At 41.3% G+C, this 15451-nt stretch overlaps 1 protein-coding gene across 1 annotated transcript in view; it reads right to left on the bottom strand.

Annotated features, from left to right (window-relative positions):
* Nucleotides 1-15451, bottom strand: part of LOC134532937 (uncharacterized) — a 429205-nt gene that overhangs the window by 272418 nt on the left and 141336 nt on the right. The window contains exons 11-25 of the mRNA XM_063370011.1: nucleotides 14662-15033; nucleotides 11420-11542; nucleotides 10621-10755; nucleotides 9945-10178; nucleotides 8583-9095; nucleotides 8151-8336; nucleotides 7223-7474; nucleotides 6385-6612; nucleotides 5698-5901; nucleotides 5184-5477; nucleotides 4256-4501; nucleotides 3095-3284; nucleotides 903-2473; nucleotides 619-807; nucleotides 58-439 (exon numbers count right to left, since the gene is read on the bottom strand). Of these exons, the coding sequence (XP_063226081.1) occupies nucleotides 58-439; nucleotides 619-807; nucleotides 903-2473; nucleotides 3095-3284; nucleotides 4256-4501; nucleotides 5184-5477; nucleotides 5698-5901; nucleotides 6385-6612; nucleotides 7223-7474; nucleotides 8151-8336; nucleotides 8583-9095; nucleotides 9945-10178; nucleotides 10621-10755; nucleotides 11420-11542; nucleotides 14662-15033 (5119 nt within the window). The remainder of the gene's footprint in view (nucleotides 1-57; nucleotides 440-618; nucleotides 808-902; nucleotides 2474-3094; nucleotides 3285-4255; nucleotides 4502-5183; nucleotides 5478-5697; nucleotides 5902-6384; nucleotides 6613-7222; nucleotides 7475-8150; nucleotides 8337-8582; nucleotides 9096-9944; nucleotides 10179-10620; nucleotides 10756-11419; nucleotides 11543-14661; nucleotides 15034-15451) is intronic.

The following is a 15451-nucleotide window of genomic DNA, read 5'->3' as shown; positions in this document are numbered from 1 at the left end:
CTGTTTTCCATTGGAAAAGTGTAAAACTGACCAAAGGTTTTTAAAGTACATACTGACCTGCACATGCCGCGAATGCAGACTTGGTTGGCGCGGCAGTCCTGGTCGGAGCCGCAGCCCGGCCGGCACGTGCCATCCAAGCACACCTCTCCCGCCAGGCAGTTGCTGTCGCCGTAGCACACTTTGACGCACGTCCTGTCGTCGCAGCGCTCCCCCACGGCACACTGCTCCGTCCGGTTGCACGGCAGCACGCAGGTGCTGGCCGAGCAGCTGTGGCCGGCCGGACAGTCGGACGGCCTGCCGCACGGCTTGGGCACGCGTATGCAGCCTTGCTGCGGCACCGGGTTGCCGGAGAAACCATCGGGACAGTGGCACTGGGTGGCGTGGTTCTCGCAGCGGCAGATGGCGTTGGGACCACACACTTCCTTGCGTTTGCATGGATCTGCACGTAAACAATTCAAAATGTATACATATTACATGCATGGTATGGAGATTATATACATTTATAAAGGAAAACATCATTAAAAAGCATTATTCAAGCCAATTATCTAAACCAGTTAGCTTATTGCCAATAAAGTGGGAATAAGCTAAAAACACTGAAAAAATTAATGTTCAATTCACCTTGGCATTTGTTATTGATGCATGCTTGATCAGCAGGGCAGTCCTTGCTTGCTCTGCACCCTATCTGGCAGTAGCCATTGATGCAGGCTTGACCTCCAGCGCACTGCGGGTGACCCCCACAAGGCATCTGACACATGCCCTGCACACAGCGCTCCCCTAACGAGCAGTCATCCGCGTTACGACACACCACTGAAACAACCAACAGATTTCCGTTAATGCACCTACGCATAAACAAAAACAAACAAAGGAAATAAGCTCGTAAGTGTTTGTTCCTCCACACTGACCTTTACACTGTCCACTATGGCAAACATCTCCCTTGCAGTCCGTGTCGCCGGAGCACTGGGACACGGCTCTGAGGCATCCAGAAACAGCACCGGCTGGTCCAGGGACAAATCCGTGCGGGCACGAGCACAATGGTTTCCTGTTTACCACGTTGCACAGCGCGTTGGGGCCGCACGCCCCTTCGCACGGGTTGATGCACCACCCATTCCTACAAGTAGACTGCGGTGGGCAGTCCACATCACCTCTGGGGCAGTTGCCTTCAGGGCGACAACCTGATGTGAAGGCATCGCCCACATATCCCGGCGGGCATCGGCAAATGTGTCCGGAGGGTGATCCCTCACAAACGGCAGTTGGATGACAAGGGTTAGGGCTGCATACTTCAGTCAGGACACATTCTACGTCTGGAACTGGATTGCCGCGGAATCCTGGAGGACACTGGCAGGTTGCACGATGGTCCTCCGCAATGCACACTGCGTTTGTACCACATGCATCTTCCTCGCAAACATCATAGCAGGTGTGTGTAAGGCGGTTACAGAGTTGAGTTGGGGGGCAATCAATGTTGTAGACGCACGGTACCGTTCTGCATCCGTTTGCCAAATCATTGGGATCTCCGGCATAGGGACCTGGAGGGCACTGGCACTGGGCCACGTGGTTGTTCACGACGCAGACGGCGTGAGGCCCACACTTAACGAAGTCGCAAGATGGTCTGCACTTCAAGAGACCGCTGTTGCTGTCTTTGCGGCACACCTCAGCTTCCTGGCACTGGCCGTCGACAGTACACTGATCCTTGATGGCCGGCTTGCACCCGGTGCGATCGTTGGGGTTGCCGGTGTACCCAGGCAGGCACTGGCACTGGCCGTGATGAGCTACTGCCGAGCAGATGGCGTTAGTGGGGCAGGTGAACTCCGAGCAGACGGCGACACATTTCAGCACTCCCAGAGCATCTGGCCGGCAGGCGGCCACTTGGTCACACTGGTCGTCGGTCGTACATTCTGGCAAAGCCGGCTTCTCACACACAGAGCTTACAGGATTCCACACGAACCCTGACAGACAGTTACACGTGGGATGGCCTTTAACATCGACTTGGCATACCTCGTTTTGCCCACAAGCCACATTATCGCACGGATTCACGCAGGCATGTCGGCCATCAGACGTGATGGCACACACCTGGCTGCCTTTACAGTCACTGCTTTTTTCGCATTCTCCCACAGGCACCGACCTCTCTGGCTGGCAGCCCAGAGCCAGGTCACTGGGATTTCCCACGTACCCATCCGTGCAGATGCAAAATGATCTGTGGTTTTCAACTACACATAGTGCATTTGGACCACACTGCAACTTGCCACATGCATCCACACACTTGCGCACACCTTTACCGAGCTGGAAGCAAATTTCCGATTGTCTGCAGTCCAAGTCATTGCGGCATTGGCCTCGCAACTTGCATCCAGAAACGAGGTCAGACCCATCTCCAGAGAAGCCTGCTGGGCACGTGCACTTCCCACCGTCACATATAGCGCCTGGTCCACACTTGACGTTTGCACATAGATTCTTGCACTGGCCATTTTTGCATGTAAACCTAGAAAAACAATATGATGGCGTTAGTTAAACAATCACACATGTGCATTTTAATCTTTTGTAATACTGGAATTTACATGTTTGGATGACAGAATTGGTGTAAAAAAAATAGTACATAATCCAATGAGAAGAAATTGGGGGTGGGGGGAAGAAACCAGTGGTAGGAACTGAAAAAAATTTGCAATTCAAAGTAATAATTAATGTCACATGATTGGCAGGAAACTTGAAGGTAAATATTGTACAAAATTATCAGTAACAAGAGGTTTCCTGTTATGAAGATTGCAATACTGCCTTAAAAATAAACATAACATAGCTCTATCTTAATCTGTAAGTAAATGGTTTAACATTAAATTCTAGACTGTACGCCATTATTACGTGTATCTGTTTAGAGATCGTTCACATATTTTAATACGTATGAATTTAATGACTCAATCAGTATAAAATACTGTTTACTTCAATACGATTACTTATTTTCAAAATATGGCATTAATAAATTAATGAGAGCAATTTTAGATATACTAAATACCTTAGGGAAACAAATACAAAATTTGATTCTGAAGATATTAGTCACACAGACCACAAAATAAAAAGAAGTACTGCAACAGAATCAATTATGACTCACCCTGAGGGGCACGGAACATCTTGACTGCATTTGCAAGTGACAGGGTTGTTGCACACTTCATGACCGACAGACTGACAGCCCACAAAGGGATTGCCAGCAAAGCCTTCCTTACAACGACAGTCATAGCTGCCCAGGGTGTTGATGCATACTGCATTGTTCCCACAAGCACTTCTGCTACATTCATCCACATCTACAGCAGAGAAAAAAAAACCAACATAGAAAATGGTAATCAAAAAAAGAATGTGTACAGTATAGACAATGGTATGAGTAGAGACCGGAAAAATTCGCGAATTCATTTCGCGATAGGATAAAATACAAATAGTTATACCTCAGTGCTGCCTCTGCTATTGGCTCACAATTCACCTGGATGACTGGGCCAATGAGAAACACCCGGCTTCATCGAATCACAGGCTGCTACGTTGTGACGTCTCACAAGACAGCAGCCAATGAGTGGGTGACATTTGACCGAGTGTACGTAGAACTATGGAGTTCATCCTGGAGTTCATTGAACCCGCGAATTTTTCCGGTCCCTAGGTATGAGTATTAAAATAATATCAAGTTTATTTCACACATTTTTTGTTTAGATAATTTCTATGTCAATATTACTATTTTTTCAAAAGGTTATAGCAAATATCTACTTCTGTGCAAAGGCTGTAAATATAATTTATCAATAGTAATCAAACTATTGCATATAACTAAAGAAGTACATAAGTGCCACAGGCGTTCTTAGTTTAAGGCAGTTTTATTACTTTAGGGTGAGGAGGTAGTCTTGATATACGTACTAGCATTTCCATAAATATCCCTTCCTCATGGGAAGAAAAAAAATCAACACTTGTTTGGTATCGCACAGGAAAGAACTTACTGAAGACATGCTAGTATGTTGCGACAAGAAGCAAGATATTTATTTATTTATTTATTTATTTATTTATTTATTTATTTATTTATTTATCGTCTTTATTGGTGGCGAAGTTAAGGCGGTACGCCATCTCTTACACTTAACCACTTTTCTGCAATTACATCAAAGATTTGAATATTAAAAACTAAGCATGATATAGACTAAATATTAAGAGAACAAATTAAAATTGTAACTTAATGTTCAAATATTAACTATTACAATGCTGCAGAACTCTACTTCAAACACAAGAACGTAGGCTAGGCTACCTTCGCAGAGCACGTAAGGGTTGCCTCCGAAGCCGGGCGGGCAGAAGCACTCGATGGAGTTGATGCCCTCCCGGCAATGGGCGCCGGCGCCACAGACGGCAGTGGAGCACGACCTCCTCTCCTGCACGCTGCAGCCCTCGTAGGGGTTGCCACTCGTGCCCGGGTTGCACGCGCACCGGTTCACCAGCCCGTACTCGCAGTGGGCGTTGGTGCCGCAGCCCGGCGAGCAGGCCGGCGCAATGACCGCTGCAACAAGACACAGCATCGCTCAGCACACGCCGCACTGCTAGGTGCTGGAACCTTGTTCATGCTAGCTAAACATCACGCCACACTGGGAGCGCTGGAGACTGCGAGTGGTGATGAGAGAGTGAAGCATTGACAGAATACAGATGGAACTGGCTCACTGCAAAGTCTGCCACATTTCTCACCTGCAGAGAGCTTAAAAATATAAACTTAATAATCAGGGAAAATTTTTTAGTGTCAAATCATGTGTGTGATTATGTATCAAGGAAATAATTTACATCTCTATACAATGATGTAGAATATTGTAAAGCAAACTGCACACAATTATAAGTTGATGAATTTAGATTAAATAAATAATAATAGTTATAAAAATAAAGAATACACTGGAAATATACTGTAAAGTTTTCTTCCGTGATTTAATTTGAAATCCTTTTCTTTTGCATTTGGGGTCCAACATTCTTCATGACAGCCATTTTCCATGTTATGAACAAACATGCCTAAACCATATCATTCTGTCTCATTAAAAATTTTCTATGACAAGTACAAATTGCCATTAGTTATTTAAGAATATCCTTTTATTTAGTGCAAGGCAACATAATGGAGGATTTAAGTACAATGTTTCTAACGCCAATGTGAAGGTTCATGACAACAAAGAGCTCAGTAGCAGTTGTGTCGTTTGACTCACGAGGCATGCAGAGGATGTCCGGGTTGCCGACGAAGAAGGGGTTGCAGACGCAGGCGTTGGTGTTGTAGTCGCAGGTGGCTCCCACGCCGCACACCACTCCCTTACAGCTCTGCTTGCAGCGGCCCGACACACACACGCTGGGCTCCATGCACGGGTTGGTGGGCGAGCAGACGTCCGGCATGCACAGGCCCCCGGGGAACGGGTTGCCCATGAAGCCCTCCAAGCAGGCGCAGGTCGGCCCGAGCGAAGTCGGGATGCACACCGCGTTCTGGCCGCAGATCACGTCACTGCACACTGCAACACAGCATGTGCACACGTTTGTAGTTTGTGAGTCATTCAACAATTTGGTAGCCCAGCTTAAAATATAACTTCTATATCCTCCCGCCATATAAGACAGGTGTCATGAGTGAAGTATCTTGCATGTTGCTTACACTGATATTGTGAAAATTAAAAATTATTATAAATCCAAAATAATGTACACGGACATTCGGAAAGTCATAAGAGTGATACCTACATGCAACACATTCTCCATTAGCAGCTTCCTTGTAGCCAACTGCACAGCGGCACCACGCTGCGTGCTTGTCTGCCTCGCAGTAGGCATTGGGTCCGCATGGCAAAATGTCGCATGGATTAACACATGCTCCTCCGGAGCAAGCGAGTTGCGCGGGACAGTCGTTGTTTCTCGAGCATTCACCTTTCGGTGCCATAGTACCCACACCTGAAGGAATAAATACATTTTAGTCAAAACATGATCTCAAAATTGTTCAGGAAAATGAGTGTCAGAAAATCAAAATCACAAAATTTGTTTAAGAATCTGTAAAAACCTCTTAAAAAACCTTACTTAAGAAAATTTCCTGCATAATAAGGTTAAAAATTTAGCACTTAACCTATTATACACCTTTTCATAAGTTTATCTAGTTCATACGTCTAAATTTCTATGTTCATTGAGAAACTTCTTATAAGGTATTTACTGGCTATTCAAATCTTGATCAGTGAGAGCAGCTTTCTTAATACTTCCTAAAGTGAAGCATTCTGGCATAACTTATTATTTAACATAAGTAAAAATTACCTAAATTAACATTTTGGTATGATGCTGTCCCTAAGAAAAAAGCCAATAAATAAAAAAAACTTGCAAAATATAATTGATTAGTATAATGAAAATAAAATTAATATATGGATGAATAATACGTAGTATACTTACATCCAGACTTATATGCATCTCCGGTCATTCCGTGAGCACACACACACTTGAAACCTCCTTTTTCATTTAAGCAGTGAGCACCGTATGCACATGGATTATCAGCACATTCATCAACGTCAATACATCCGTGCATAGGGTCTCCTTTATAGCCGGTCAGGCACATGCACCTGGGAGGATCACTTGGTGTGCATTTTGCATTGATACCGCATGGGAATCTCTCACATGGACCTACAATGCACACACAGAAAGAGAGACTTGAATTAAAGCTAGCACAAACAACATAGTTCCCATGATTAGCATGTGACATTAACCACACAATATTTTTTCACATAGACCACCAACTGCATTTTTAAACTTTATAATGACTGTTTTAAAAAGTGCGAAAAACTGGTGAAAACAACTATATTGATAATTATACGAAATCACCACCTTTTCCTTTTCCCGCGTTTATTCACCAATGCAGAAAACAGCTTCTACAAGCTCAAATGAGAAAAGAAAAATTATCCTTTGGGTTTCTTGAAAGGCTAAAACATTAGACTCATCTTCCTGCAAATAATAAAATTATACAAGAACCTATTCTGTAAGGTTAGAGGTGTAATCTTTGGTATTATCTTTGAAAGATTTGTGCAATGGGAGTGTATGACTTGATGTAAGTTTTTGGACATACGCCATTGCTAAGCAATGGCTTAGCAATGGTGTATGTCCAAAAACTTACATCAAGTCATGTAATTTTTGGGTCAAAATGTATTTTGTTTTTAAGTAAACAACATTTCTTGTATCTCTGCTAAGCATCTGCATTTAGATTTATTTCCTTGACGTTTTATGTTAACGTACTAACTTTTGCACTTGTTACTGTCGGAGGTGTCGCTGAAGAACGGTGCCGGGCAGACGCACTCGCCAGGCTGCACGCACTTCTCATTGGGCGAGCAGTCTGCGTCCCCAATGCAGCGCACCTGGTCCGGGGAGCACACGCCGTGGTACGGGTCCCCGCTGTATCCCTTGGGGCACTCGCACTGGTACGAGCCCGCCTTGTTGATGCACTCCGCACCGTAACCACACACGTGGTAGCTCTCCACGCACTCATTCACGTCTGCAACACAAGAGAGGCAGTGGAGGGTGATGCCCACAGAGAGCTGAGAAGACATCACGTTCACTGCGATCATTGCGCACGGCGAGCATAGAACAACCACAGCGCTCTCTCACCTATGCAAAACTTTCAAAACCAATGCTTTTATTTTGGAAAACTACTGAATATCCTGTACATTATGGCCACAAATAAGTTATAGCTAAAAACTGATATTATAATTATCTAAATACGTACAAGCATCTAAAACTTTTAAAAGTTTGGTTTTAATAGCATAAAAAGCTATGACTGTTTAAGGAATAATTTCCATAATGAAAACATCTCTATAATAATGAACATTATTAAGTTTTAAAAGCATAAGACACAGATTAATTCAATCTTTATACTATAAAAATTCAACATCAAAAATAAAGGTTAAATTCTTTTTAGAGCTACGAGGATGCGTGCAGTTAAGTAGTACTTTTTTGGACCATAGATGTTTACATAAACAAAACATTTTAATGCAGGCCTTATCACATAATTTTAATTCTCTCAAGAAGTTATGATGCAGTTTTTTTACAATTTATATAGAGTAAGTGACCGCTATTTGTGTTTTCCTAAATAATTTATGTATTGGATGTTACTTCCTAGACAATAACATATCTACGTTCACTCCAAATTGCAAGTGAAACATTGAGGTTACCTTGGCACGATCCATCTTGCAGTGTCCTGTACCCCTTGGGGCACGCACAATAGCTGACTCCGCCAGTAATGGTGATGCACTCCGCTCCTGAAGGACACTTCTCGCCTTTTGAACAGCCAGCCAGAACACAGTTACCTCCAACTATCTGGTAGGGTGGCTGGCACTGACACTCCAGAGTGTTGCATTCTGTAATAAAACACAAACATGCTCACTGTCTTGTTTATAACACTAACAAATATGTAGATTAAAGTCCAAACAAGTGTATCACAACTTTAAAGTGTATTGAGAAAAGCATAACATATTTCAAATCGTCATTTATCTTGTCATTTATCAAAACGTTGTTTTTAATGAAAATATATGGTGTGCGAGAGAAAATCGAACTTAACTGTACCTCAGTTTATTTTTCATTTTAAAGCCAACTAGGTTACGTACCTTCACAAAGAAAGAAGGGGTTCCCACTGAAGCCCAAAGGACATTGACATTCGTAACTGCCGGGCAAGTTCTTGCAGAGTGCGTTCAGTCCGCAGGCAGGTTTCTCCCGGAGCTCCACGCACTCGTTGATGTCTCGGCACTTGCCGGTCGCCGGGTCTCGCAGGTAGCCCCTCTGGCAGATGCACACACTCGTCCCCAAGAAGTCGTCCGTGACACACTGCTCGCCGCTGGGACACGGCTTCTCCTTGGAGCAGCTGAAGGGCAAGTCTGACTTGGTGCAGCCTCCCCGGTAAGGATCCCCGCCGAACTCTCCGGGACACTCGCACGTGAAGCTGCCGGGCTCGTTCTTGCAGACTGCCCCAGGCGGGCAGGGCTTGCCGGCACACTCGTCTATGTCATTGCAGCCTCCCGCAGACACTGAGCCTGTGTAGCCGTCCCTGCAGATGCACTTGGCTTCGTTGTTTATCAGCATGCACTGTGCGTTGGGACTGCAGAACACTGTCTCGCATGGATCTGCACAAACCACATCTCACTCATTGCTTTTCTGTCAAAAAGTGATTCCACACCAATTTCAGAATTATTTCTATTTTTTTTCATCTAGTTATTTAAAACAAAACAAAATTATTAAACCTTATATAACAAAGTATTATAAAAAAATGCATAATAGTACTGTCCTTCAGTGTCATAATAATTTTATTTGCAAGCTTTTCCATAATATCCTATGGTAAATCCCAATGTCTTGCTCTTCTTGGTAATAATGTTAAGCCTTTATTTTGCACTAATGAGATATAGACACCTGTAATAACACAACTGATTCTTTCTACTTAGAAATAATTAATATAACTACCCACAAACTTCAGATTCTCCACAAAGACTGAATGGAATTAAAAAGCATTTGAACTTTAAGAACTAATTTAATATTAGTGAAGTAAAATAAAATTTTAAAAAATATGTACGTGGAGTCCAGAGGCAACTGAAGTGAAACTTCTTGCTTATTATATTATTACATACTTATAGGAAATATAATTCTCTTTGGCTAAGATCGCAGTGTGCAAGTGTAAAGTATGCAAGGTATAAAGTTTGTGAGTACAAAGTTTGCAAGTGTAAAGTTTGCAAGTGTATAGTATGCAAGTGTAAAGTATGCAAGTGTAAAGTATGTGTATTCAAGTGTGCCAGTATGCAAGTGTGCCAGTATGCAAGTGTGCCAGTATGCAAGTGTGCCAGTATGCAAGTGTACAAGTATGTATGTGTTCAAGTATAAAAGTGTATAAGCATGCGATCAGAATTTTCGTGAAGCTCGAAAATTGTAACCCCTTCAGCAAAAACATTTCACTTCAAAAACCTGCCACCAGAAGCACTTACGTCGGCAGTCATTTCCCACATTTGGCTCCGGACAAAGGCACCTCTTCTTGTTGTCACAAATGCCGTTCCCAGGACAGTCTTGGTCGGTGTTGCAAGTGACAATGCCGACGCACTTAACCTTGGGGTCGGGACTCGGAACAGATCCCTCGGGACACTGGCACACGTACGACCCCGGTGTGTTCCGGCACAACGCACCAGCGCCACACACTCCAGGCTGGCTGCACTCGTTGATATCTGTGAAGCAGAACCCCTCACTGCAACGCTGACAATAAGGTGACTGGGGAGGTTAAAATACAGGAAGAAATTCACCAAAGCTTAAGATGTACATGCATAAAAGAAATAAGGAGACAGCTTTAAACTTCTTTTATGTAGTTACATAAAACTAGAGTGTTGAATCACTTGTCTTAATGAAGATATCAATGACTCAATATTTATTGTTAACAAAAAGATGTAACCAAACCACTACACCGAAAGAAAATCTAATCCTTCACGTTAAGGATTGCCAATATTGAAGACACATTAAAAACCTTTCGCTGTATTAATTCTGTTGACATTCATTTTTCTTTGGTTTGAAATATCAGTTTAGATAGATGCTCAATGAAGAGCATAAATGACTACGTGTGTGTGTGTTAGGGCTGTGCAAACAGTACCAGTGCAATAACTGGTGGGTACTCACCTAAGCACTGCTTGAACGGGTTCCCTGAGTACCCAGCAGAACACTGGCACTCGAATCCACCCGGAGTGTTGGTGCACAGAGCATTGTTGCCACAGCGGCCGGACGGTCCATTCACCTTGTCGCACTCATCTATGTCTGCAAACCCAACACCATACGTAGTAAAGACTAGTCAGGGGCAATCTCTGCAGCAATTAAAAGTACATAATATTGAGTCAAAGTTTTATTATGACTTCATATGAAGTCAAAAATTATTTACAGATGAATTGCAATTCATATGTTTAGTCATAACTATCATGACTAAATTGCCAGCATAGTATCTGATGTATAACCTAAGAGCTCATAAATTTAATATGTATTAAATATGATTTTCCATTAAAAAATATTAGTAATAGATAATAGGTACTCTTAACAAATGTGTAGTTGTTTTAGCCTTGAATTTTTACTTAGGCATATTAAACATGTAAAATATATGAACACTGAAAAGAAAAAAAAAAGTGTGTAAACTGCAAGGTTTCCACTTATCTGCAGTGCAATTGAAAATATATGTTAATTAATTAAAAAACTTCAAAAAAAGTATTCTTGTCTAAGTAAATTTTCCTCATAAAAAATTCTGCTCTAGAACTCTCAAACACAATTGTAGTAAAGTTCTCTTTATTATTGAAACTCCCGTGTTGGTATTATTTATAACCAGCAGGTTGTTATTAGGCATGTAATGATGATTCTCAGGTCAGTAACACAAGCGTTGTTGGTGACAGTTATAAACAGGTTTCAGTCCCGAGCAGACAGCAAGAAAACTCACCAAGGCAGCCTGCTGCAATGTCACTAGGGTTGAACGTCCAGCCATCTTCACAGATACAATATGCTTCCTGTTCGTTCGGCTTGCAGAAGGCGTGCGGACCACACTTGACATCTTCACACGGAGCTGTGGAGACATTGCGAATACACAAAATACTTAGAATGTCAGCCAACAATGTCTTGATTAAGCAATATCTTTGTCTTTTCAAAATTAAGGAGTTAAATATTAAAGGCTAAACATTGGCCCCAGGCATAGACACTGCAAATTTCCAAATATCTAAACATTTAATGCATTTTTTCAGTTTAACAGAATGGGCTTCATGCAGGTATATTATTTATTGGTAATTTTTTTTTCTACTATTATGAATCAATAAAACACCAGAATTTAAATTTTATTGCAAAATAAAATTATTAAATTTAAAATGCTTGCCAAAATATGCCTCTCACCCCTGATCTGTGCATAAGGATATAAAACTCTGATGAAATGTGGGATCACCTGTTGCTTTTATTTACAATTGGCTGTGACATATTTTTAAGAACTATTTTCAATTAATGACAGCTGTAACAAATTAAGAACCTGGAATACTTAAAGATATAAATGTAACTGACAAAACACTAGTGTTTGTTTTCAACATATTACTTAAAAAAGGAATATAGAAATTTAGAAAAACTGTGACTTTTTATTTTTAGATTTAATACCTACTTGTATTCTATTTTACTCCAAAAAATATCATATAAACAAACATCTAAGTTTTGCACATGCTCTCAGATAGGCATACATGCATGAAAACGCACAGTAACACTAAACTCTGAGCAAAATAAAAAACCAGCAACACAATAATGCGACCTGAATGCCAAGGTCAACAGCCGGAATCCCAACACAATTTAACTGACATCAATAAATAACCTATATTCAATCAAAATCATGCAGCACAAAGTATAAAATAAAAGTTTCATCATTATACTGTTTGTTGAAAAGGTTTACTTGTTACTTAAAAGAAAGAAACAGAAGTCATTTAAAGAAAACAAATTGTATTTGAAGCAAAAAAAAAAACAAACAATTAGTCTAAGACACTTGTTACAACAATTTTTCATGCATGAATCCAAAGATTTTAAAGCAGTTAATTGGTTAGCATGTGAAAACTCACAAAAACACGCATAAGAAGGATCACCGATGAAAGCAAAAGGGCACTCGCAATGGTAACTGCCCATTAAATTAATGCAATTTTCATTCAAGCCACAAGGATAAGGGTAGCTAAGGCATTCATTGATATCTGTGGAAAAACAGACAGGAAAGTAGTTAGCAGAAGCACATAAGTAATATAGATAAGCACATATACTTATAGAAGCTCAAAACCTTACACCCTGTAGAAGCATCCACACAAAAACTAACATGCAGAAGAAAAAATTTTTTACTTATTTTTCAATAAAGCTGAGATCATTGTTAGCACATAACTGCCAACTAGTATAAGCTTAACATACACCGATTAATTTATATTTTATGTCCTCAACCTTAGAAGCATAGTAAAAAAATTGAAAACCTTTAAAAATGAAATATTATGAGACAAAAAAGTCACAACTGTTACTATTAACTAGCACATGCCGGAATAATGTTACCTACCTTTAAGTGTGTTTACTCCACCAGAAACATAGCAACATGAGAATCAGTATGAAAATGTTTAATGTCAAAGTCTGAAAGTTACAGTAGTTAGACAAGTGTTAAGATACAAAGAGGAATGTTAGGAATGTTACAAATAACCTTGTTAACAGTACTGTTTATTAAAGTTGATCCTCCCCCCCCCCTTTTTTTTTTTTCCTTCTACATGATTTTACAAGTTTACAATTATATATTATATAAAATTATAAAGTAGAAATTATTGGATCATTCCTCTAATGTTAAAACAGGATTGCATCATTACTTAGGTCCTTAGGTATTTAATACTAAATTGCAGGGAAGCATTAAGAGCCCCGCCTAGCTGAACACATGTGTGTGAAACTTCAGAAGAAAACACGCAATTTGAAAACTGCTCAAAATATCAGAGTGATGTCTGTTTAAGAAATCATTTAGTGATACGCTAAGGGAGGATGAGCAGGTAGGTCTGTTTATCTATTTCTTTTTTAAGCTGTGTTTTTTTTAAAAAGTGAAAAGGGTGTTTTCAGAATAATGTTTCTAGACATGAAACAACCGGTATGGATTCTTAAAAACACTTGGAACACCTTTATCTTCGCTTACCTGCTATATAATGTCATGGTTTCCACTCAGATCTCATAGATGTCCTGTACACGATGAGAATAACTGTGCACCAGTTCAGAGCCTTGCGCTTAGAGGCGATACCACGTTAGAAGCACCAACGAGTGTCGTTACTAACACAAATAACTAGGGATGTGCGAATCCTTAATTTTCAGTTCGGTTTGAATCCGATTCGAATCCCTGGCAATATTTGAGATATGAATCCAAATCCGAATATTAAGCACAGAATAATTAAAAATAACTGATTAATTTAAAAATAATGTGTGTTCTCTTTTTTCTAATTGTAACTACTGGCAATTATTTATTACACTGAGATTGAAATGTTTATATTTATGTAAACTTAATTAATAATAAACACTTTAAAATATGAAAACCAAAACATATTCGATTCTCCAACTCAATTGTAATAAACTGCACGCCGCAGGGAAATATCAGTTTTATAAACGTTTCAGAAAACGAAACCATTTTTTCTCCAATAAATAGCCAAGACTTTTTTTCTTGTAGGTATGTAATTGTTTTTAGTTTATAGTTTGCTACACGACGAAATTCGTAATTATAGTTTAATGATCTCTCGAAAGCTCAAAAATCTTTTATTGTCACTGTGTTAATTATTTAATTTACATATCTTTCTTTGATACATCATATTATAAATACTTACGCAATAGTAGCCTAATTTTATTTTTCACTGCTAGTATTTATGAGCCGTATTAAATTAATTTATAACTTTTGTGAATATTCGTAATACTATTCGAATCCATGTACGTACAACGATTCCGGGTTCGGGTAATTGTGGATTCGAACAGCACCCGAAAATATTGGGTACTCGCACATCCCTACAAATAACCCCTGACTAGGCGAGCCCCTTAAGTTTTTTTTCCACATGGTTTAAACATCTTTGTACGTGCTTTTATTTAATCATTCAACAATTGTTTTGCCCTCCAGGCCACACAGTAGGACCAGCTGTGGTACAAGGAGACTTCATCAGCTGGACTTACCTTTGCACTTCATCCTGGGGGGAGCGCCCACGTAGCCTGCCTCGCACTCGCAGTGGTAGCCTCCCGGGGTGTTGGAGCAAGCGGCGTGGGGGCCACACGGCTGCGCAGCGCACTCGTCCACGTCTGCGCACGCCGCCCCGCGGGCCTCGAACCCGCCCCGGCAGAAGCACTGGCCGTCGACGCACTCCGCGTTGTTGACGCAGTCAAAGTCGGACTTGCAGAGGATGTTCACGTCCACCTGCTCGCACGCCACGCTCGCCTCCGGCTTGGCCGTGTAGCCTTGCGGGCACAGGCAGTTGTAGCCGGGCACCGAGTTCTCGCACACGGCGTTCGTGCCGCACGGCCTCTCCAGCGCCTCGCACTCGTCGATGTCTGCGGCACGCACGCACACAAACCACGATTTAACACCGGCACATGTTTCCTAGTAACTGGAGATCAGGGCCTCTGAGAGGGGAGGGCAAGGGGGGAACAAATCCCTGAGGCCCAGGCACCCGAAAAAACCCCAGTTGAGTTACGAGATTTGATGCCTCAGTTCACCCTGGTAGTATGGACAAAAATTACAAGTCTTTTGCAAATCAAATTTTTGAAAACCTTAAGAAATGTGATATGCACAGATTATAATTACAGTTATGGCCATGGTAAAATTTACGGTCTTTATTATTTTTTTAATCAAGGGGTATGAAAAGTTGTATATTATAAGTAATGGAGATGGGGCCCAACAAAATAATTCCCCCACTCCCCCATGCCCCTCCAGTTCTCTCGACGGCCCTGCTGAATATACAGAATTTTG

Source organism: Bacillus rossius, chromosome 6, assembly GCF_032445375.1.
Source record: "Bacillus rossius redtenbacheri isolate Brsri chromosome 6, Brsri_v3, whole genome shotgun sequence".
Lineage (NCBI taxonomy): Eukaryota > Metazoa > Arthropoda > Insecta > Phasmatodea > Bacillidae > Bacillus > Bacillus rossius.
The sequence above is the reverse complement of the archived record's forward strand: the minus strand, read 5'-3'. Positions and strand labels throughout refer to the sequence as shown.